Source organism: Lagopus muta, chromosome 4 (assembly GCF_023343835.1).
Source record: "Lagopus muta isolate bLagMut1 chromosome 4, bLagMut1 primary, whole genome shotgun sequence".
Taxonomy (NCBI): domain Eukaryota; kingdom Metazoa; phylum Chordata; class Aves; order Galliformes; family Phasianidae; genus Lagopus; species Lagopus muta.
The window spans coordinates 47,134,556-47,159,538 of NC_064436.1; the positions used below are offsets into that span (position 1 = coordinate 47,134,556).

General features: G+C 39.8%; 2 protein-coding genes across 8 annotated transcripts in view; one reads left to right on the forward strand and one right to left on the reverse strand.

The window, feature by feature from the left end:
- ATP10D (ATPase phospholipid transporting 10D (putative)) overlaps positions 1-9,383 on the reverse strand; it is a 40,654-nt gene extending 31,271 nt beyond the window's left edge. The window contains exons 1-4 of one of the 7 annotated variants that reach the window (XM_048942570.1): positions 9,308-9,371; positions 5,473-8,083; positions 1,515-1,817; positions 693-887 (exon numbers count right to left, since the gene is read on the reverse strand). In XM_048942570.1, the coding sequence (XP_048798527.1) occupies positions 693-887; positions 1,515-1,777 (458 nt within the window). In that variant the 5' untranslated portion in view covers positions 1,778-1,817; positions 5,473-8,083; positions 9,308-9,371. Of the gene's footprint in view, positions 1-692; positions 888-1,514; positions 1,818-5,472; positions 9,281-9,307 lie in introns of those variants that run through there. The other 6 variants (XM_048942576.1, XM_048942575.1, XM_048942574.1 and 3 more) reach the window with 6 other exon arrangements.
- A 7,216-nt stretch (positions 9,384-16,599) lies between these two features.
- On the forward strand, positions 16,600-24,093 carry COMMD8 (COMM domain containing 8). The gene is made up of 6 exons (XM_048942596.1): positions 16,600-16,650; positions 20,255-20,443; positions 20,855-21,010; positions 22,006-22,158; positions 22,846-23,001; positions 23,629-24,093. The coding sequence occupies exons 2-6, from the start codon at positions 20,399-20,401 to the stop codon at positions 23,647-23,649; spliced, it is 531 nt and encodes a 176-aa protein (XP_048798553.1). The 5' UTR covers positions 16,600-16,650; positions 20,255-20,398; the 3' UTR covers positions 23,650-24,093.
- Positions 24,094-24,983: the final 890 nt, after the last annotated feature.

The following is a 24,983-nucleotide window of genomic DNA, read 5'->3' on the forward strand; positions in this document are numbered from 1 at the left end:
ATAGTAATCACTGAATTTCAATGATGCCAAAACAATTTTAAGATATTAAGAATAATACTAAAATTTCCTTGGTTAATGCTGTGCAGACTCGCATATGAAAGCTCTGGCATCCACAAAAGAACAGTTTTTTCAGCAATTTTTATGCTAATTTGATATTTGTTTAGCTAAACAAGTGATCAAGACTCAACTAGACAACTTCCTGAGTGTATACTAACTGTTGATCACGGCCTGAACCTCTGATTGATCACGAGGCAAGCAATGAGTCAGCCATAGGAGCACAGGTGAAGGCAATTCACCTGTGCTACTGGAAGGGGTGGAGCCTGGCTCCACCTCTTGTAGACCCCTTTTAAGTGTTGACTGCTACTGAGAAAGGGTCTCTTTCTGGAGATTGCTCCTTGGGGAGTTTACTGTGAGCCTAGGACACTGGTGAGCATTTCCATTTATTTTGATTATCTTTCCACTGTGATAATCTTACAAACCTGACCTCTGTACACTTATGATTGTATATCTATTAATTGTACACTGAGCAATTTGATCTAGTAAGGCATGCTTTGAGCAGGGTATGAGACTATAGAGATGACTTTCAGAGTCCTCTTCCAACCGAAGTTATTCTCTTTCTCTATGTGTATTCAGAGAGTAAACCAGAAGAATCAATTTAATAACAATTATCCAGGAAGAGTGTTGTCTCTTACCGACTATACACCTTGGTTAGTAAGTTGTTTATCTGTTTATCCATTTTATATTTTGAGTAATCTTCCAGACCATCCTTCAGGGCAATTATTGTCAAAACTGCTATCAAAGGTAGCATTGTAATTTCTTTTTGGAAAGCCTCCACCAGGGGAACCCAGTTTAAAACAACCAGAAACAGGAAATACAAATTGGCAACTCTGAAACAAAGAGCAAACATAAGAGTTAACTGTGCTACCAGCCTTTCTAATTCCCCCACTCCATGCTGTAGAGAGACTACTTATGTAAGAAGAAATTGTAGTAGGAGCTAAGAAAAAATAAAGAACTAAGTATCTGTGACTCCATTTCCCTCTCTTCAGTCAAATACATTACTTGGCTGAATGGCTGATTAATACTCATGATAAGAAGGTGCAAGCAAGAATTTTACTGCAATTCCAACCTTGCCTTCAGGGAAGGCCTTCCACAGTGAGGCTATGGTGAACTTCTAGATAAGACATTTTTAAGTGAGCCATTCTTTATAAACCTGCAGTTATCCAAGCAGGAGGATGGAGGGTAAAAAATAAGAGATAAGATGTGAGGGAAGGAAATCAATTGAAAAATTGAAGTGCTCCAATTGTAAATAATATTTTAATCTAAAGAGTAGAATTAGTGGAAATAACAAAAGTTTTGAAGAAAGGATTAGTCCAAGGTTGATATTCAATCTTTGGACAAATAACACAGACCTTTTCAGAAGTGATAGGCAGAAGTGATTGGAAAAATACATATTCATACACAAATAAAAAGAATCCACTTTAGACGAATTTCCACAAACAAAAATAGTTAATTACCTGTGAAATTGTTCAAATAAATTGCGTGGTATAAAATTCAGTAAAGTATATTTAGTAGTCCGTATTTTGTTGTTCATATACAGTTTTGATACCTTTTCATACTCTTCCTTAAAATGTCCCAAGCAGGGTATCACTATCCTATGTTTGCCAATAGCTTTTTTTGCTTGACAGCAGTTGTTACTTGAGCTGCTGCCTTCTTGTCTGCCTTCTGTAGACATCAGTTGCTGCCAACGATACCGGGTCCAGTGGATGGGATCTGCCATTGCACCCTACGTGCTTTATAATCCAAGGAATGTCCTCAACCTAGAGAGAAGTTAAATACAGCAAGTTAAGCAGTAATTCTGTAAAGGCTTATTTAACTAAGAAGTTCCAGATACAGTTCTGAATAAGCACAGGGAAAAGACCATTCCCACATTCAGATCAGGAAAAGAACATTTAATGATGTCAGGTTCCTCTTCAAAGGCTGTAGTTATCCAAATTTTATCAGCATCCTGCAGTTTGATTATTCTGTTTCAAATGCACAATAGCTTTCTAATTGTTTATTAAAAAACAAATCTGATTCCAGCATTCTGTCACTGATCTACAGATCTATCTTTTCTAGTAGATCAGTTTTGTTTTGCTATACTTTAAGTAACAGGAAAATATCAACACAGTTTAAATTTATACAAATTTCTTAATTTGTGTGTAAGGCATGCATCAAATTAGTACTTGAAAAATCCAAATGAAAATGCTATGAAGAAGTATATAACGACTGTTGCAAAATAAGTGATGCTTTCTAATTTTACACATGAAATTAGATCTGGATAAAATGTATTGTTTAGAGAAAGAAAGCAAGCTTTAATAGCAATCCGTGATTTGATGGATTCTTCAATCTTCCAGAAGTCCCTTCTTAGGCAACAAACTGCTCAGTCATTTTTACTAATCTCATGCCAGCATACTACATAATAGTAATGCCTCATACAGGCTGAGGAGTCTGTAGGTTCCCTGAGGTCCGTAGCAAAAAAGAGAATCCAGCAATTAAGAGCTGTTCTGGGACTGTACTATTGCTTCCTGTACTATTGCTAACACAATATTTGTTTACGTGAGTAAACTTTAAATATCCCCTACGCTGGATTATCAGGGAGCATCTCAACAAGATTTCTTGTCCTGTTAAGTTTCTGTCTCTTCCAAGCATCCACTGTTAGAAGGTACGTCAATTAACCATGCTTTTGCTTGACATAATTTTCACCCCAAAGCAGTAACCTAACATAGCTCTGCAGACTGTTATAATGTAAAATATCCTCACTGAAAACCTATTTAAGTATACAACATAAAATTTTTCAAGATGCCATATCAGCCAAGAGTTTGTAAGCAAGATATATTTTAGAGAACAATCATGCTTGCTTTCATATAAGACTAAACTTAACCATTTCATGCTGGTAACTTCTGTGACTAGAAGAAGCAACAAATAAACAAACTCTTTGACTCAGAAGGAATGTGGGAATGCAAAGTCTTTAAATGGCAAATCCTGTTCAGTCTTAAAATTACATAGGCAAAAGCACCTTTAAAAGCTGAAGAATCAAGTTATCAATAACATGCAAACAGACTGGAAGTTGAGAGTTAGGAAAAACAAAAAAGAAAAGCTGACAAATCTCAAAACCTCTTGAACACAGGAAGCAAACTTTGTTTTTAAAAAATACATGTATTACTTTTTGTAGCATGTGATACCTGGTGGCCTTTGCTTAACAAATAAAGGTAAGAAAAAAAAGAACCAATTAGATATTCTAAAGTACCAGTGTGTTAGGACAGAATTCCTCACCACTGGATCTGGAGTCACAGGTTTGAACTGTACATGCAGTGGTGCTGAATAGCAGTCACCTCTCACTGCACACACATCCCTGACACAGCTCCAAAACCTCTGCCCCACCCTTCCTCATCCTCCTTTTCAGAGGCAGAACTTCAAAGGAAGCAAGAAACCTAAGATTCAACAGCACTTGCTGTAGATCCATCAATAGCTCTGGTATTTTATTTTTTAAGAAAATTTTGAAGGAGATTGTATGGACAGTAACTAAAACAAAAACACCACTGCATCATGTTGGAAACTAGGAGGTCACTCACTGCCTCTCCTATAGTCAAAAAAGTGAATCAGGCAATTAAACTGCATCTTTAGGAAAAAAAAAAAAAGCACTGGGATCTTATACTCTGTCACAACACCCTTTGACTCACCTAGGATTTGACTGAGTTAGTACTTGCAAATGTTTTTTTTTTTAAAGTATTTGTATTTCCATTTTAAAACAGGATTTATAAGACTGAAAACTTATAAATCTCTATTTTTTTTCTTTATGTTGCATGTTTTTCTTCTTTCTCCTTGAACTGTGATATAAAGTAATGAGCACCTTTTCTTTGGCCAGCTCTAAGTTCAGAAAAGATTCATCACTTCATGTGAGATAGCAAAAAGGGTGACGTTGCTGACGGCTGTTTTAAACAATTTTTAGCAGGAAATCCCTTCTCAAAACATGATTTGACCTTCCCATCCTGTCATTTTTTTTATCTTCCATTCTCCAGCCTAACTTAGAGCATTAATGCAAAATTATGGGTGTTTCTTTATATGCTAGTGTAAGACCCCCAAAAAAAGAATTAGTTTTAGAAATACGTGAGAACAACTTAAATCTAAAGCAGTATTTGAATTATTTTTTAAAATTATCTTCTTAAAGTCTAGAAGATTCTTTCTGTGTTCAAAATAAGGAAGCTTAAATGATCAAATTTTAAGTTTGAGGTCAGTTTCATAGAAGCTAGGTTTTGTTCTCATGAGTCAAAAGCTTGAAAATCAGAATGCTGCTTGGTCTTGCTAAATAGCAACACTGGTGTAAAGACAGAACATGTATATCTTAAATGCAAAAAGACAACTTTCTGTAGTGTTAACATCACATGATGATGAAATGTGGAAGAGAACTGACACTGGGTATGTTCTTTGCTTTCTGTCTACCTCAGTACCCTTGTGTACTCTGACTCCTTCCTCAAAAGCACTTTTTATAAAGAGATGCCCTACTTGAAAACTGGAAAGGCTATAGCCTTTGGTTAACACACAAGAACTGATTGTCAAATTTCTGCAAGAACAGGGTACAGTAGTGTCCTTTTCACCAAAAGACTGATCAATACCTATATATTATTCATATTTCATCATCCTATATTACAATAAAAACCCTTTAACTCTCTGCTATAGATAGTGCTGCAAAAGACCCTACTTGTAAATGGTCCATACCTTAAATTAAGCATTTTGAGTCTTAAAGCTCAGCATAAATATTTTCTTCCGCTTCTTGTGCTGGAAACTTGCTTTCTTTTGTAATCACTTGCTACTTCCTCTCTTGTAAACTTTTTCACTTCCAGTTCTGTGAGGTATCAATTCTTCAGCTCCAGTTACACTACAGTGTAGCCTTTGGTGAACTGCTTGGCAATTGCTGACCAGCCTCCTTTCTGGAGATTATGATCCAAACTTGCTTAATGCTTTAGTCAATATACACAGTGTACTGGTACCGCACCTTACTATTACACTGTGGTTGTTTGCTTCCATGTCATATGAAGTACCCTATCATTTACTACAGCTTCTCTTGGCCACTTCCTCCCTTCTGACAACAACCTTCTTTTGCCATCATCTCCAGTTACCCCTCATTCTTCTTTCAGCAAATTCTATGTTAAATCCCCCAGTAAATGATATACTTCATGAGACTGTTTCTCAGACCTCTGGCACATGCATGTGTGTACTGCGCTTGCTTTTACCCTGTTATGGTGCAGCCTTTAGGCATAATGTGCAGGAGGCCTTAGCATCTTCCAGGTGCACTTCCAGTCAATCAAGTCTTGGCAAACAGAAAAGTAGTCAATAAAATTGCATTACCTTAAGTGAAAAAAATTCTACAAAACCTATAAGGAAAGAGATTCAGGCAATATACCTCTGTAGCAAACACTTTTCCTAGCTCCTTACCTGAATGCTTCAGGATGTCCTGGGGGTCTGAGGTTCCAGGGCAGAGCTCATGCTACACAAAGCTATGGAGGAGTGGAACACTTGGGATCCGTGCAAAGTCCCATTTAAATCTATTTGTACGTGTAACTTCATGGGGTCACTGCTACTTATTTCACTACAACTGGAGAGGCTCACTGCTAGGAAGGAATCAAGACAGCATATGAATCTTCAACAGTTCATATGCTACTAAACCACATGGAAATTTTAAAGGCTCCATGGCCTGAAGAATAATCTGCACTCTGAAAAAAATAGTTCTGTTCTTCTAAGATTTGCTACCTTCTCTGTAATAAGCAGCATCAAAAATTTGTAAAACATCTTTGTAAGCTGAAATGAAAACTGCAGGGACGCTTTAATGTACTGAATAAATCTTGAGAAGAAGCTTGTGCTGTCCATTTATAAGACAAATACTCAAGAAACTGTAGGAATCAAAATTTCAATTCTAAGATAAATATGTGGCTATTTGCAACATGTTTTGAGTTAAAATCACAAAGTTCTGAGTAATTTGAGTGGAAGGCAGTTGTTACTATGAGAAATGAACCACGCAGCACCTTGCTATACAGTCTGAATTACAGTCTGACTTAGGATGAGGGACAAAAACGCTGCAAGCCTTGAAATGCCTCACCTTGGAAGCTTCTTGCTTGGAAGTTAAGCTAGCCATCAGTGGCTCTTCTCAAATCAACAACAATCAGCAGGATGCATTAAAAACCAGGAAGTGCCTGGGCCCTGACACAAGGTCACTCGCAAGGCAATTAATAGTAAACCACACAGGCAGCAGTGCTGATTAACATGCTATAGAATGGGAGCAATACATGAAATAGGAATGATCTCCTCCGTGTTGGGTAAAGTTACTTAGGTAATTAATTAGATCCTGCACCTACAGCCATAACTGAACCATATGCTATCCAATTTCAGGTTTAAAACTCAGGGATGAAATCGTTTATTTCAGCTACAGGCAATCAGTTTCATTCAAATAAAACTGCATTACAGCCAGAGAGCTATGTACAAGCCTTTTATATACTCTTTTCTGTTCATGAGCAAAGTTCTGCTTTATGCTTCATTCTCGTGTCTCACATAGCTATCTCAAAACTGCAAAAAGAAACTTTTCAGGTTAATCCTTACTCTTTTGTGACTGTCTTGTCTTGTGAATCTTAAACTTACAGTTATGCAACACCTAACCACTGCAGATGCTTTCATGTAAGTGAAATTCACAACACTAATATTACATAAGAGTAATGTGGGTCACATTAGAAAAGCTGTGCTGGTGTTCATGATGGAAAAGGATGCGAGTTTGTACCCAGAAGGCTCCCTGAGCTATAGTAAGTGGTTCTGAAGGAAATAAATCCTTATTAGTGGTACTGCTGTTTCTTAACCATGCTGATTTCTTTAAAGAGCTGAAATCTGTTGCATGGAAGATAAAATTATTCATCCTAATTTGTACCAAAAAGTACCTGTTACAGAATCAAATGATACTCAAGTTCCCAAAATTCTAAGCTAGGTCTTCAACTAGTGACTTGTCCTGTTTTCCTTTTTTTAAGACATCTAGGTTGGCAGCTCTTCAAGAGTTACAATTTCTCAGGAACTCCCAGGTTTAATCCTGTAGGGTTCTTCAAAGGATCTGGGGAATGGTGTCATACTCATGGTTATTACAAAAAGAGTATCTTTCTTATCCATAGCTCATTTTCTGTGAATAGATTTGATTTTTTTTGTCTTAAAGACTTCCTATTTCTAAACAGAGATCAGAAAATACTGGGAAACAGAAACGTGGATGTTACGGGTGTGAGCATAACTTGAGCTACTTAATTTAAATGTTAACAGCATAGAGCCACAAAAGTAGAGATTTCCACAAAGGCTTTCCAGCACTATGCAGGCTTGCATGGATCATGTCAAGGCTTGCACCAGTGCAGCTTCATCAGTTTTCACCCTGCCAGACTGAAACTACCTTAATTATGCTGCAGTCATACGTATCAGAAGTTCATCTTAAGAAAGAACAAGTTATGTACAGCCTTCTGATTCTTAAGAAGCTGAAACAGCAGCTGCAACAGATGCGATACACTTATATATTTCAAAAGGATGGCAATACTACAGCTAGCAGTACCTTCATTGTCAGAAGTGCTGTATTAATTCTGCATATTTGTGTTTAAGATTAGGCTCAGATCTTGCTTTAATCATTACAGAGCTTTTGCAACCCTATAAAACATGCCTCTTGAGGGGATATTTCAAGCCTGAAAGGGGGAGACGTTATATAGCAATTTGAGGCTCAACTACAACTGTGCATCTTAAAAGATTTTATTATTAAAAATTAAGTCAAAAGACATAGGAGCATAGGAAAGAATGCACTGGGTTAAGAACGCTCCAATAATGGCTCTAGTGAGTTCAATGCTTCTAAACAGATTAAAGCGTAAGACACTGAAGATGCAATTCTGTCACCACCTGAACTGAGACAAACGTTACCACTTAAAGGAGCAGGTCTTCCTTATCCCATCTACTGCTCCTGGCTTTGTCCCCTTCTTCGTAATGGATCTGTTACTGCACCTCCACTGAAGCTGGTTCAACTCACTGTTCCATAAGACCACTTGCCAACAAAGACAACAAAATTATTAGATGCATTTCCTGATTAAGCTTCCTGGATTCAGTTCACAGGGAGGTGGGATGGAAATGTCAGACTAGAGTGTCTTTGAGTACCTACATAGAACACTCAGCTCTAATTTTGATCTAGTTTGAATTAGAGAAATATATCAATTGTGGACATTGGTTTGGAAATCCAGATCAACCAGAGCAGTGGCAGTTAACAAAATAATACAATCCTAGTCTGTCCGCGCTAGCTTTTGCTACTGATAATAATATTTGTCCACAGACTGACTGCAAAGGCTCAGCCTGGCACCAGATTTTGGGGCACGCAAAGATATTAAGAGTTCACTCTAAGTTCCACTCTGACCTTCGGGATGTCACTCAGTGCCCCTCTGCTGCAGTTCATCACTTACCAAAACAGGGATAATGATATTTCTGCTGCTTTATAGTGAAGATGCGAAGGTACACACTTTTAAATCAGAGCTTTCTCAAGCCTATAGTTGTTGTGGCGACAAGTATACCCAAATTATCTTACTACAAAAATAAGAGTTATTTTAATATTTTTAAAATATGAAAGTACATTTTTTTTCTTATTTGTTTGCAGAACTTCTGAAATAACGACTTCCTTTCAGGAGCTTTGATTTCTCTTTCATATCCTTCTGAACTTTTCTCCACTTCTAAGCCCGGTAGCTATGGCTGCGGCCCTATCTTGTATCTCACTGCGTGCACGTCTCACCCCTTCTGTGAAGGGAAGCTTCAGGAAGCTTCAGGAAGCTCCAGGGATGTCAGTGCCACTGATACGGACCTTGCTATACAAGATGACACCCTTTCCCTCAATTACCACCATGAACTATTACAAAATCCCACCCAGAAGAAATTGCTTGTGGACTGGAGATCCAACTACCATCTTTTCCCCGGTCTGCTTCCAGCAAAGCGCAGTCAGTGAGTTTACCATTCAAAGGCTTCCTTCCCGTTAGAGCACACAGCCTTACTGACGGCTCGCGGCCTAGCAGACCTCCCGCAGCACCCGCTGCGCCCCCCAGCCCCGCGCCGCGCTTCCGCCGGTCCTTTGTCCCCGCGATCGTCTCGGGAGACGCGCGCTGTACTCCAGCCGCGCTGCAGAGCAGCGCGCGCCCCTCCCGCAGCCGCCGGACGGCTGCACGCCGCAGCACGTCACCCTCCCGTCGGGCGCCCCCACCCCAACAGCGGCGCGTCGCGGCGGCCTTACCGATGTCGCCGCTCACATCCCAGCGGGACGGCCGCGACCCTTGCCGCGCGCCGCTCTCCCTCCGCCTCCGGCGCCGCGCCCCGCCCGTGCAGGCCGCCCCGCCTCGACCCGCCGCGGGGCCGGGGCCGCTCAGCGCTCTTCGTCGCTTTTCTCGCCGGCCCTTACCTGCGGCCCCCAGCGTGGGACAGCCGCTTTGCCGTGGGAGCCAGGCCTCACAGCGTGAGCCCCTTCCCCCGCTTTTAAGTCGCAAGCTGCATCAAGGGGCTGTGTGCTTTCCTCCCGTTCTGAGCAGCCATGCTCGGGAACTGAGCTCTGTAAGTGGAAAAAAGAACACAAAAAGAGCTGCTCTTAACAATCTGTGTAGCACTGGCAATCCCAAAATGTTAGCTATCATTTACAGGCTGTTTTTGACCTGAGGCCCGAGAGGTAGAGGTTGTGTTGGGAGCATTGCTGTGGCAGAGCCTGACTCCTGACAAGCCTGCCGTGCAAACTAGTGTTCTTGGTTGTTTGCCAGCGCAGCCTGGCACCAAAGGCAGCTCGGCCTGTCTAAACATCAAGTTTTCTAGCCACTGGGCTAATCAAGGTTAGCAAACAGGCTTTCTTGTTTTCTAAGAAGTAGACCTCTGGCTATTGGGAAGCTGCCCTAATTATCTTAAGCAAATCACTGGTATCAGAATGTCAGTGAGCTTTTGTCATCAATAGCCCTTTTGAAGCCCAGCCCTGCCCCCTTTTTTTTTTCGCTCTTATGGCCTGTAGGCTGCCCTTTGCAAAGAAACCACATAGCCTTTTTTACAAAGGTGAGAAAGTTTCTACTCCAAGACCATCTTCTGCTGAAAAAAACAAACAAACAAACAAAAGCAACCACAAAAAGTTTAAACAGAAAAAAATTATTTGCAAGCTAGAGATCAGAGGGCTGTGCTGAGTGGTAGCTGCCGGTTGTGCTCGCCTTTCTGTGTGTGGTGTGGTTTTCCTCTATTCGGCATTTTAGCCTGTCCTGTCTCCCTGATCACACACTGAAAACCCTTGAGTTGTGTTTCAGTGAATGGATCCAGCACTCTGTTCTTTGAACGGCCCGTATGGCTAGAGGAACAAAGCATATTGACACATAAGGTGGAATGAAAATAGATCTGTGTGAAGGAAGTCCATATCTGCTGTCTTGAAATTAAGCAGTTAGTTGTATTCTTCTGAGAAGGAAAAAGATAAGATGTTCTTCCATTTCCTTGGCAGTATCAAGCACCTTTGCTCATTCACTTGCTATAGGAAAGGATGCAAAACAGGGAAAGGCAGAGCGAGCTGCTGCAAGACACAATAAGACAGCAGGCCCGCCAAAGAACAGTTACTTTAATATATTTTTATTGGTTAACACTGATTTATTGACAACTGACAATGTAGTTTTATTGGTTAACATTGATTTACTGACAACTTTCAAGTTGTTTGAGAAAGAAAACTTTGCAAAGATTTTAATTAAATAGCTACCTTTCTTGTAATCATATTTTTTCATGTATGCCACTCTATTCTGTAAGCTCATGGCTACAAAAGGTGTTCTTTTATTTCCATTGTTTGCCCAACGATAACAATTGCCTCAATCAGGCCTGCACACCACTATGCTGCAAAAATACCTGACCAAACTACGAATGAGCTAGCTTTGTTGCCAGAAGGAGCTGAGCTGCCTTAGTGCAGCACTCTGTGCAATTTAATGAGACATGGAGGATATACGAGCTCCTCCAAGATGGACTGATTGAGTGGGTGAGAGGCTTTACGGGTGCCCCTCACCTGCCTGTTACATGTATGTGGTTTCACTTTTATCTTTTTTGTATTACTGCCTAGTAGTACAAATGGTGTTAGTCCCAGACGTAAAAAGCATCTGTGCAGCTTCTCTAAAGTGTGATTAAGCTGTCTTTTCCTAAATATATTATGGTAGAGAATCTACAAAGAAAACATATCAGAGGTAATACTCAGTTCAGAAATCTCCCTGCTAACTTTGTGTGGAGATAGTAACACTGAATGTCTTCCACATGGATATATCTTTTGCTTTCCTGTGCATTGTCCATGCATCTTCCATATTAATTCCTGAACTGTCACATGAAAAGGGAGAGCTATGAGCATGTGAGAGTGATTGATGAATCCAGCACAGTTAGGGAGCTCTTTGATTTTCTGTGTTCTTCAAACCTTTTATCAGTTCATGGCTGCAATAACTCTGGAAGTATGAGCATGAACAGCTCATCCAGCTGTGCTCATATTGGCACTGCTTGGGACATATGAGAGAAAAGAATGTATGTCATGGGAACTGTGTTAACTAAACATGCAGGCAGATTGAAAACTTTCCCAAGAAGACCTGGAAGGAAGACAAATCTGTCACGGCATGCCGTCAAGCATTTCCTGGAGTACCTCCAGTTAATGAAATGCTGAGGATCTGGATATGATTCCCCAAACAATGTACTGTCATATCTATATTAATAGCAGCGCCAATGGGGATTTGGCTTTATAGACATGGATGGTTATCACCACTGCAGTGCAGATGCTCCTGCTCTGGCTTAACAAGTACAGTTGCATTAATGTAAAGACTGTGGATATACTAAAGAGATCTGGTGTGTATTTACAGTACAAATAGTGACATACTGTGATATGTTGGCTTGAAATGTCTTTGAAGAGGTGGTAGCATACTTGTCATAAATTGTAGCCTTAAAGGGGCTTGACTATCACCCAATAATCTGATCACCATTTTTCTCCTAAGCTCTATCCAAATAATTTAACTGTAGCAGAGATTTCACCAAAACTCTAAAATTGTTTGGAATTATTGCTTACAAGTTCACTGGCTGTATATTGTATGTGGAGTCCTACACAAAGTTATGTGTGAAAAACCTCTGTTTTGCCCGTGCAAGTTAATGCTGTCCCTTGTGCAGATGTGCACAAGTTATTCTCTTCCTACAAGATCTGTTATTCTCTTCCTACAAGATCTGTGGATCCATTTTCTGGCAGGAAATCAGTCTGACTCAGTTCACAAGATGATGGATGCACAGTGAATGAGACAGCTGTTCAGTATTGGTCTTTATCTGTTCTAATATGTGTGTGGCTATGACCTTTATTTACCGTACACTGTCTAAATCAGAATGGGTTTATTGATCTCCTCATGGGGAGACTGTGTTCATCACCTGAGTAAGCGTTTTATAAATATTCATGAATTTTCCTTCATAGCTTCCTGTCTGACAAGACGATATTAGTACTTCCATTTTACAAATAAAGAATTGAAACAACAGAGAATAAGCACCATAATGTGAAAGTGTCTGCTAGCGATTCAGACAACGCACCTCCATTTGAATGATTTAACATTTACTTTTCTGAGTATATATTTACAGTGCAAGGTATATTCTGTGCATATTATATGTGACTTGCAAATCTTGAGTGAGGTAGAGCAGGTACATAAATATTATCATGGAGCCTTCCTGAAAGTCACCTTCTATGTGCTGAGTCTATTCCCTTGTTATCCCAAGCATGCCATGCAATCTGATTCATAAGTGGACTGAACTTTATCTTGAAAGCAACTGGGTGTTTTGCTCTTATTACTGCACGAGAAAACTGCTCCAGCAAATGTTGCTGTGAGGCTTAAGAATTATCTTCTACCTTCTGAATTAAACCTCATATCCATTTGGTCTTTTATCAGCAGTGACTACTGCTTTAAATGTTTAAGTTATTCTTTTGCTTCCTGGTGTTAATCTGTCCACGTTTGTTTTGCTAAAGTTAACATGATAAGAATGAATTATATCAAAATGGATGAAGATTAACTAAATTCTGAAGAAAAGTGTCCACCCAAAGATGTAATGCAGTTTAACAAATCCGTGCAGAACTTATTTAATATTGGATAAAGTGCCAGCTTTGTGTAGACAAGTTTTAAAGGAGTACTTGACTGCAGTACTCACTTGTACAGTGCTCACACTGCCTCTCATCATCTTCCTGTAGCTCCTTATCTTGGCATTACTACTTTTCACAGTACAGAAAATGAACTGGTTATGTGTGAGACTTCAATTTCTAGGAGCCTAGAAATCTAGGGTTTGCTCTCTTGCTGAATTAACATTGGTCTACCTCTGGGACAATGGGGATGCTTGTATGGTTAGAAAGTAGTGCCAGCTGAGTAGAATTATGCACAGGTAAATTACTTTATCCCTTATTTTTCTATTTACTATGATGTTTCAATTTCCTGTGGCTAATCTTCAGCCTTATCTACAGTTGCAAACCTGTTATTAGCTTGTTTACACTGCTACTAGTTTATTGTGCATCAGAACTCCTTTGATACACAAACTAAATGTACTTATGTGCTTCTCTTCTCATTCTATATATAAACTTGTCCTCAAAATAACCTTAATTCTCACTCTTCTGTGTATCAAAATGTAAACAGAGCTGAGTCAATTGTATCAAATAAGCTATTTAGTAAACATTGCTTTTTTCTCTTTTTGTGCTTATATAAATTTTTCATGTAGCTTACATTTTTTTCTGAAGATTTTTCTCTGCTTACTTATTTTTACAGTTTTCTACGTTATCCTTTCTGCTGAATAGACAACTCTGAATTTCTAAGTAAGATTTTTCTGACTATTTTTACACAGTAGCTTATGTCAAACTATTAAATCTGTTTCTTGGACAAATAGCAGTATTTTATAATCTAGTGGATGGATATGAAAGTGCTTCTTGGGCTTTGATTCTCTCAGGTAGAGAATGAAATTTACCTGACTTTAGGTAAATCAGAATATGTTTTCATCCCTAGAATGAGACATGTAGGCAAGCTGACATTAAATGGCTCGACTGTTTTAATCATCAGTGACTAAGCCACGAGAAAATCATTTGTCATTGCAAAAAAGGATGAAGTGTGCCACTCTATTTTTTGTATCTTTGTTAATCTGAGACAGCAGAGGATAACTGTTGGGCTTTTCAGTCTCTTGCTGAAGAAAAAGGGGAACTGCAGTAAAATAATTCAGAGCAGATTTTGCAGTGGGAAGATGGATCATAAAGGTCATAAAACTGCAGCAACAGCAGAAGAGTTAGCAAAGTTTGAAAAGTTGGTAACCATAAGGACTTTTACAGCTGTTTCCCAAAATCTACTTTTCTAATATATATATGAACATTTAGATGAGATTTCACTGTACTGTCAAATTAATTCTTCTGACCTCCTTTTCCTCTGTAATGTATTTCTTTCTATTCCTCAAGAGCACAAAATATGCCCTGTTTGATATCATATTACCATGTATTTCCCAAGAAAAAAAATTTCCAGCATTCTGGACACATACCTGGCTTGCTGCCACGGTCATACTTTTCCCAAAATACAGAGGAATGGAAGGTTTTTATCAAAGCTAATTAAAGGTCATAAACATGATGATGTAATGCCACAAGCTTTTAATGGATTCCTACACTGCCCATAAGAACAGCCAGATAGTACTATCTTAAATTTTCAGGTGAAGAAACTTAGCCATTTGAAGAGTAAATGGGTTGTCAGTGTCTGGGAAATACTGTAGTGGCAGAGTTGGGATTTTTTCTTTATCCTAGTTCTAATCCAAGTACATTATTCACATCATCCAATAAAAAAAAAAAAAAGCCATGAAAGGAACAGATTTTAAACATCCTTCAAAGAAAGCTGTATGTCTGGAGTGCACTAACAGACTTCACTTCCCTGAGCTTGGATACAGGGATGAGTTCACATGATTTGTTTTTCAATAGAAGTCTAGAAATATCCCAAGTGAAGCTTATTCAACTATTATTCCCCACGAGAGGAAAAGGGCAGAAATAGGAAGTAGATGTGGAAAGCTGTTCCTTGTATATAATCTAGAGATTACAGGGGGTCCAGGCATTCTAGCCAGCATTTAGCGCTGCCAAACTGAGAACAGCCTGACAAGACTGAGAAAGTCTTTTAAACCCTGAGACCATCTGTCTTCAGAGTAAGTTGGTTGTATTTACACTGGAAGGGATTTAGTGATAACAAAAAAAAGCTCTGTACTGACAAAAACACTCTTAACGTAGATGTGGCTGTAACAGAAAAGTGTATTCTACTTTAGCGTGGTAAAATTACCTTCTCTTTTTATGCCCTCATTGCAATGACCTCTGCCAGCAAGGAGAGTTTTTCCAGCATAAGTTTTTTGGCCAACTACTGTTTTCACTGCCATAAAATATTATGTGATAAAAATAAAATACACAGTGGAATAGTATAGTAGAATTCAGATCAGAGCAATATAATAAATACAGACCATGAATTCCTCGTGTGATTATGATGTGTGTTTATTATTTTAGGAATACTTTCTCCCCACTGCTGTTATGACACATTGGTGCAACTGGCTGTGCAGCATATTCCAGTGTCGACTAATTGTTGCATACTAACAGGGCTAAGAGTCATCATAATCTACCCACAGGGCATTTTCTTTTATCTTTTCTCATGTCCAAAGAATTCTGACAAGCATCAACGGGTTGTGACCATTCATTATTAATATTACAATCTTAGGGCTAGGATTAGAGAAGGAGACAATAATTTGGCTTGTATTTTTAATGCGTGTCCCAAAAGTTACCATTTACTTTCTGTTGCTTTCTTTTTGCATTCCAACCATTCCAATCATTAGACCTCAAGGAAAATTCCAGTCATGACATGTAGATGGTTTTACATCTTCAGTTTACCTAGGATTCTTAAATGTGAAAGGAGAAATGTGTAAAGATAGGAATGAAAACAATAAACCTTCCCTTATAAAATTGTAGTAATAGATGAGATGAAAATAAACTCTTCAGCATGTTCCCTGAACTCAGGACAGGAAATAGTGGGACTGAATTGTAGAAAATGAGAATTAGGAGAATATTAATGGATAGACTATAAATCAACTCCAGAGCTTAATAAGACTGAATGCTAAATATAGTGAGCCTGCAGACATTTCAGCTGCATATAGAATAGAGAATTACGGTAATGATGCATATGATAGATTATGAAGAGCAAATAATAACAATGTTCTGCACATCAATGTCATGTTGTTTACCCAGCCTCATTTATAAGCTTGACTGAGTGATCAGTGTAAAAATTAAATGAAGAAACATTATTTTCAATCTTCAGCTGTAGCAGATCACTATGTGCATGTTCATAGTAACCTTCTACAAAAGCTTTTTAGATTCCTGGTTTAGTGGTTGTATGGGAACTACTGAGTCACGGCCTGAACCTCTGATTGATCACCTGAGGCGAGCCATGAGTCAGCCAGAGGAGGACAGGTGAAGGCAATTCACCTGTGCTGCCCCTCCTAGACCTATTTAAGAGCTGGCTACCAGTGGGGAAGGATCTCGTCTGGAGATCCCTTCTTCTGGTGTTTTGTGGTGAGCCCAGCATAAGGGTAAGCCTTCCATTTATTCTCTCTTGTTATCATAGTCCACTTCACCTAACTCTCTTGTTTATTTTGTGATTGTAACATCTTGATATCCATTGATTATACAGTGGTGTAAGTGGTTCACTGATTTAAATCCATTTGAAAAGTTTCATTGCAGGGCTAATTTCATCTGACCTAAGTCCAGGCTGCCAGGAGTAGTTTTGTCTTTCCCCTCACTCCCAACCATAAAGTTCACTTCTGTCAGAAGCAGCGCTCTGTAGCAACTTGGCTAAAATTAACCTGTGACAAAAATAAAGAAGTACGAAAGAAAAACAACTCATTTTTAGCTATGTCAGTTATATTCTGCAGTTGCAGTTTTATCCTGCAGTCACAAGCACTCTAAGGGGAAAGAAAGTAGAGCTAGAAAAAAGAAAGGAACAGCGAGACCTCCATTTCAGAGCCAGTGTGCATCTGAGCTGCAACCTCATGTTCCTTCTCCATTTCAATGGCTTTACTGGCACATCTGTGTTGGTGAAATACACAGTAATCTGTCTGTCTGTACTAACATAAAATTTAACAGTCCCTCAGGGAATAGTTTATACTGGTCTTGAGATGTTCCCTCCAACTTCATATCTGTAGAGCAACGTAAAACACTTCAATGCTATTATATTTAACAGTAAGATATTCTGATTAGTAATTATTTCCAAATGTTTTAGTTATTGCCATTCCATTTGCCATTGCAGCAAAAGGATTCATTTAAAAATAGGTTTCATTACTGCAGTTTAGTTGTGGGTTATCTGTAAAAAACAAAAACAATCAATGAGTCAGCAGCAGTGTGGATAATATAATGTGAAATTCACATTTTTTGCTCATGAAACAGCTGCTTTTCTTGTCATCTTGGAGTCTCTTGTCTATCTACTTTCCACAAGTGTTCTGGCCTCTCTCTGTTTTAGTGGTTACTTAGCAGCTTACACTCAGAGGTAGGGTGGATTATTGCTACTGTGTATGGAACCAGGACAAGTTGGTAATTTTAAGGCCTAAGACCTGATGGTGGATCCAAATAATGCAAGTCCAGACAAATTCCAAACTGCCAGGGCAACCTTGTTTACGGCATTACTTAGTCCTTTAACATAGGCTCGGATACATGGATTCACCCCAGCTCTGACTTCCTTGTTCTGCCCACACCACTCCTCCTACCTCAGCAGACCATGCATGAAAACTGAATTGCCTTATTCTTCAGACCTGGGGAAAAAAAAAAAAAAAAAAAATTAAGCCAACCAACCACCACCATCAAAAAGCAACGAATAATCTGTTTTGAAAGATGTTCACTGAGATTTTGTCAGAATGTGTGGTTTACGTGTTCCTGTCTTTCAGGTTTTACATCTTTGCTCTGTTGAATTTGTTGCTTCTTTGGTCCCTTTCTACTAAGCAGGACAGTCATGAACTTTCTCCTTATCCCTCTGCTGTTTGATTTCTTCCTAAATCTGGACTTCCTTTGTATTTCTTCTGTGTGGTCTCTGGTCTGTCTTGCTTGGAGCAGAAGCTCCCTCTGCTGCTCTGGTTTGTAGCATGCAATGTAATACAGTTAGAAACTGGATAGATTTCCAATCATGATAAAGCACTTTCTGTGATAGTGAAGGAAACTACTATTCAAAATGATCTGCAATAAAAATTGTTTTTCTTGCAATTGCAACTATTCCTGAATTTAAGAGCAGGCTAAAGCAATTTCATGGTAATACATTTAAATACATTTCCCAGAAACCTGTACTAAAAACCTCATCTTTTAGTAGTAGTAAACCTTCAGAGGAATTGAAAGGTTTACAATCAGCAAAACCTGAAATCAGTTCCTCCCCATCTGTTTCTTCTCCAGAACTCCCACGCACCATGCTGCTCCTCACATCCCAGTGATTGGAGAAGACATGATGCAAACTGACTTAACCAGCCTGAGGTTTTCCACAGCCCTCGTACCCACCCGTACAGACCTGTAGTTGTTTTTGTATTCTTAGGGTCTGATATTATGCTTACTTACGTATGATCTTATGCCAGTGAACTTGTCAAGGGGTTTCACTGAAATAAGGTCTGCCTACAATAATTCCTTTCAGTACTTGAAGGGATCTTAAAAGCAGGAGGGGGACCAACTTTATATTTTTACATAGTCTGATTTGATAGGCCAAGGGGGAATGGTTTTAAACTGAAAGAGTGGAAATGTAGGTTAGACATTAGAAACAAATGCTTTACTCAGAGGGCAGTAAGGCACTGACTGGTACAGGCTGCCCAGAGAAGCTGTAGATGGCCCATCTCTGGAGGCATTCAAGGCCAGGTTGGATGGGGTCCTGGGCAGCCTGAGCTGGTGTGGGCAGTCCTGCCCATGGCAGGAGGTTGGAACTGGATGGGCTTTAAGGTCACTTCCAACCTAAGTCAGTTTATAACTATATGATTCTGAGACTATGATTCTGTATCTGTTTCTGTGCAGTGTTTTGTGTACTGTTTTTCTCCTACAAGTGATTAGGAGGTTGCTGCTTATTCATAACCATGTTCAAATCAACTTAAGGCACAGAAAGCTCATTGCTCATGTTAAAGCCTGTTCTACATACCTAGTCTCAGGCTGGTTGGCTTTCTCCACTGTTTGGCAAAGCAGAGACAAGAAATGAGTTGTTCCTGGTAAATGCTATCCTGGCAGTATAAACTTCTGTTCTTAGTATTTATCCCAGCTTTTCTGGTTTCACTTAATATGCGGGCCTTTTGTTTGCTACTGCAAGCTTTCATCTTACTCCTGTCTGATCAGTGGAAGTCAGGCTGTTACAAGGTACGGGAGCTACTGAATTGTGGCCTGAACCTGCAGGAGCATAGGTGAAGGCAATTCACCTGTGTGACCAAAAGGGGTGGAGCCTGGCTCCACCTCTCCTAGACCCCATTTAAGGGCTGACTGTTATCAAGGAAGGGTTTATCTCTGGAGATTACTCCTCTTGAAGTCTTTTTCTGTAAGGCCAGGGTACGGGTAAGCTTTTCCATTTGTTTCTGATTATCCCTCTCTAATGCCATAATCTTTCCTGCCTAACTTCTCTGTATACTTATTGATTATACATCTGTATACTCAGTTATACGTGAGGTGAAAAGTGAAGCTGCAGAACAGGGGAGAGCTTCACAACGTTATTGCATCAATATATCTTTAATATGGAGAGTTCTGATTCTGCCTAGAAGTCTGAATCATAGGACTGTTTAATACCTTGAGTTGGAAGGGACCCACAGCATCACTGAGTCCAACTCCTGTCTCCTTTCAGGTCACCCCAAATTCAAGCCCTTTCTTGGATGCTGGTGTCCAAATGCACTCTGAACTCTGGCAGCTTGGAATTATGACCACTGCCTAGGGAAGCCTGTTCCATGCCCACCGCCCTGTGATGCAGAACCCTTTCCTAAAACCCATCCTGATTCTCCCCTGACACAGCCCCATGTCACTCTTTCTGGCCCTGTCGCTGTCACAGAGAGCAGAGCTCAGAGCTGCCCCTCTGCCCCCTGCGAGGAGCTGTAGGGTTGACATGAGGCCTCCAATCAGCTCTGCTCTGGGCTGAGCAAACCCAGGAACTGCAGCTGGGTACTCGTGTGGTACCCTCCTGCACATTCTATCGCGTAGGCACCCAGAGACAGCAGCCGGGCCGGGTCTCGAACCCGCGGATTCGGGAGCGGGAAGGAGGGCGTTTTCCTGCGTGCATGCGCGCACGCGCGGCGTCGCTGGACGGGGAGCGGGTGCCGGCGGCCGCCGACGAGACGGCCGGAAATGCTGCAGCTGCTGGAGAAGCTGCCGCCGGGACGGGCGGTGGAGGTGAGCTCCTGCTTCCGGGCCTTCACCACCGGGAAAACAGCTGGTGGGATGGGGGAGCGCGCGGCGGGGCCCCGTACAGCTGGGAGCAGGCCGCGGGGTGGGATGGGGAGGGCCGGGCGGTGCTGGCTGTCGGACGCGGCCTTCCCGTGGGTGAGGCCGGGCCCTGCTGCCCCGGCAGTGCTATGGTGGGCTCTCAGTCGGCATCGCCTTCCCTCTGGGGCTTCCGCCGTCCTTGAGAAACGAAAGCGAAAATGCAGGCTCGGTTTCCTCTGGCATATAGCGATGCATGGGATTTGAGCACTGAGGCTGCGTCCAACAACGAGAGGGGTGGTAATTGAGTTGCCTCATGGACCTGGTGCAGCCTAACCGTGGGAACAGGGCGTTTTTGAGACGTGTACTGCGCTGTTCCAGTTCCTTCATAACATAGTTGATGGCATATGTGGACGTGGGTATCCTCGGTACCAGGATTACAGCGGTGTTTGGAGCTTGGCAGAGTGGATGGAGATTTTGGAAGAAACAAGGGCTTATTTCAAAACTGCCGTTGGCAAAAGCATAACGGACGAAGAGGTAAGGGCTCATCTCTGGTTGGGTTTGACTTTGAGAGATTGTTCTGGGATGATCAGCTTTGTATTTTATTTAGTCCTAAAATATTTTTGTAGCGTAGCATTTAAACAGTGGCAGCCTAAATCTGAGTAGTTTCAGGTCAGGTGAAAAATGGACAGCACGTAGAGATAAAATTATAAGCCTTCTAAAAGAAAACTGGATACCATTTTAATTAAATAGTGCAGGATGATACTTGTTAAAGTACTGTTACGGTGACTTAAAGTGGTATCTTAGGTACTGTGAGGTTAAATTTGTTTTGCTTACGATACATAACCTACCGTTGATGTTAATTAGAACTATAAACAATTTGTGCTCTTGTTTGTTGGAAAATAGTGACTGAAAGTTAATCCTGAAGACATTTAGGCTGTGAATGGAGCATGCCTCACAAGGACTGTCATTCAAGGGTATTCCAATGCATGTAACTTCTGCAAAAACTTGTTTTGTGATCAGGAATCTTCTCATCTTCTGCTCATTGCTAGTCTTTAGGCTACTTGCTGGTGGTTGAATCAAATAAAGATACTTGTGTAGCCATAGGAAAGTCTGTACATCAGTATGCTTCAGTTGAGCAAGTGTCTTTGGTCTCCATTCTGATGTCCAGAAACTTTCAGAGCTCAATCTGTTGGTTATTTGTGTGATTCTTGTTTTGGTCCTAGCATGGCATCTAAGAAGGCTTCAGTATCTTGCTGCTTTTAATACAAAGGATTTTATGCATCAACTGAATTACTGCCAAACAAGAACATAATTTTTTTACGTTGCTGTAATAAATGCTGGCTGTGTATCAGACGTGAACAGCCTTTGAGAGCTGCATGAGAAACATGAGGCCATGGTATAGTATAGCAGTATAACATCTATCTAGATAGAAGCTTGGATATATACAGGTATCCTATAGGCTATTACAGGTGGTACATCCAATTTCTTTGGTTCATATTTTAAGCAGCTGTAACTTTTTATTCTTACAGGCTGTTCAGCAGATGAGTGAGTTAAATGCAAACTATCAAGAAGCAATCATAAAATGTCTAAAAGGCAGAAAAGAAGAAATCAGGAATGCGCTCGTAGAAACAGTAAACGCAATCTCGTCTGCTCAGCTGCAGGATTTTGACTGGCAATTAAAAGTAAGAGGTTTTTTTTTTGATGGTGCTTGAATATAAAAAGAAGTGTTCCAAAATGAAGAAGTAACTTTAGATGCCCTCCTTGGTGGCCTGCTCATTCTGGGACTTGGATCAATTTTTGTGGGTACCAGAAAACCATTGTCATGATACCAAACCAAAGACTTGGAAAGAAATCTGTATAAGCTGAAGATAAAATTCCCTTTTCTAATGCTGCAATCTCTCTCTCTCTCTCCTCTCCCTAAAAAAAAAAAAAAGTTGAATACTACTTGGGAACAGACATATGATGTCATGATTTTGAGGCCTAATACTTAATTCAATACGGGCATAACTATTTTAATGAAGTTACTTCAGAATTCACATGCTTTCACTTTCAAAGAGCCACGATCAAATATGTCATTGCTTTTCATCTGGAGTACACGAATGTCACAGCTCAGTCATTTTAACAAATTATTTCAACAAATGTTTTGCTATGAAGAGTGCTTTTATTATATTGTTGGTACTTAAGAACATAATCAAGCAGAAAAGACTGCAGAGACAACTGTGAGGAGTTAGTCATGTGGTTTTCAGTTTTGTCGTGTGGATGTTTGTTCTGGTAATACCCATTTGGTATCGAGTATAGAACTGATGTTGTAGAAGACTAAGAACTTAGTGGCTCCACCTTATACTTTGTTGTTTCATTAAACTTCCTAGCTTGCTCTGTCCAGTGATAAAATCTCCACGCTGCAAATGCCGCTTCTGAACCTTGATTTGGATGTGAGAGAAAATGGTGAAATTAAACCGATTTCTATAGAAATGAATAAGGAAGAGCTGCAGAACCTAATAAATGCGCTGGAAGCTGCTAATAAGGTAGCTCTTAATGATGTCATCTTTCCTTCCCTGAATTCTTGTGCATTAAGGTTTTTTTAACTGGAATTGTTCTTAATATATTGCTGAAAAGCCAGAGTAAATAATTCACGGGTAAGATGACTGTAGAATTGCAGAAAGGTTTACATTGAGCAGACCATGTATATCTGTTTATGTGCATCTTTGACAGACACCTTTTGAGCAGTTTGTTTTACTCTTGTAGTTTCAACGTGCCATAAATCTGCTGGAAGGTTTGTACAAGAGCTATGGGATGTTGTCATCTCCATACCTCAAAGAAAAGATAAGGAGAAATTCGCTTTAGAAATGGTGCTCCTGGTTATGCTTTGTTAGAAGGGAATTACACTGTAACTGGAAGTTATTTGACTTATTTTGGTTATGTGGAGCTGAAAAGTGGTTTCTGTGCAGTAAGTGCTAAAGAAAATAACTGGAAGTAGTAATTGTGAGAAGGTGTACAAGAGAGCTGTCAGAGGGATGATATGTCTTCTGGAGAAAAGATGTGTTTATACAGTTACACATATGGTAACAGCCAGCAATAAAGCTTTGTTTCCCAGTCTGCTTCAGTTTTTTGTTTCATTCAATTTCTATCTTAATTCTTTTCTTCTCTTGAAGGTTGTCTTGCAGCTGAAATGACGGAATTCAGATCACTGATGAGGTCTGCTGGTGATGGTTTCCCCCGTTGACTTGAAAAAAGTAATAGAAACATTATCTGCAAAGTCAAAAGCTGTTGATGCTCTGAAGTTCTGAACTGAGAAGGCGGTTATGACTAGTGACCAAATAAACTATTTATCCTTCTATGAAAACAAAATATCTGCTAGGGTGAAAATACCAAAATTGCATTTAGTACTAAAGATTTTTAGAACAGTGAAAAAGTAAAATGTATGATGTGCCATATTTGTTTTGGTTAGATTTTGAGAGTTACTGCACAGGTGCCTAATGAAACTAAGGAGTCTTAATTGCATGTCCATGATGCCCTGATAATAAACATGACAGCATATTTGTAGCATTAATGTATTTATACTTGTAAATAAACTGACTGTATCTGTGAATTTTTGCAATAAATTGTTTCTTGATGTACTACTCACTAAACTCAGAGCCTTTTGTAGATGCTAGAAAAAAATCAGTCCTACAGCCCTAAGGAGTATTAGAGTGATGGAACAGTTGAGGTTGGTAGGGAACTCTGGAGGTAATCTGGTCCAGCCTTCCTGCTCAACCAGTTGGCTACTGAGGTTTTTGAATACCAATTGTTCAAAAATAAATTATTTGGAATAGTTTGGTGTTTTCTGAACAATAAAAGGCCAGAAAATGTTGAAAAATCTGCTACATATCTGGCTGATCGCAGTTTTAAAAATGCAGATATAAAACAGATATAACTAAATGCTCCTTCAGACGTTGTCTTAATAATACAGAGTTGTAAATGTGTACAAAGCTGCATTTTAAGTTTAGTAGCAAGTTATGTCAAATGGATTTGTAATTACACTAGAGGCATGCTGTAGTATCCCATCTTTAGTGTCATCTTTTGTTTGTCCTTCCCTTTACTGCAGCACTGAACAGAAAAGGCTGCAGAATGGTTTTTCAGTTGTTATTGTTTAAAAAGATGAAACAATTTCTGTTACGTTTTGACAGTAATTAAGGTACAGTGAGTTGTTTTGTATGTAAATATTGCATTTTACTGCAAGGGTATTGTTCATGTAATCATACATATGTTTTTTGATAGTGAGCAAACTTCAGTAATCTGTGAATGGCTGAAGAGAACAGTTAAGAACTAGGACCTGAAGTATTGCTGTCATAGGTTAGCAGTTGAAGAAACACACGTGCTGACCTTGAATCTCTACAGGGAAGCAAGCCTTCCTGTTTTGGGCACATAATGGCCTCCAGTCAGTTGAAAGGAAATTGACTAAACAGAATAAAGAAGAGCAATTTCTCCTCTGTGCTTCGCACCCTCTAGCACAAGATTGTTTTGTTCT

Coding starts and splice junctions, on each gene's coding strand:
- COMMD8 (XM_048942596.1), top strand. CDS start 20,399: ATGCTGCAGCTGCTGGAGAAGCTGCCGCCGGGACGGGCGGTGGAG. Junction 20,444..20,854: donor CGCCGGGACGGGCGGTGGAG/GTGAGCTCCTGC, acceptor GCGCTGTTCCAG/TTCCTTCATAACATAGTTGA. Junction 23,002..23,628: donor CGCTGGAAGCTGCTAATAAG/GTAGCTCTTAAT, acceptor CTTCTCTTGAAG/GTTGTCTTGCAGCTGAAATG.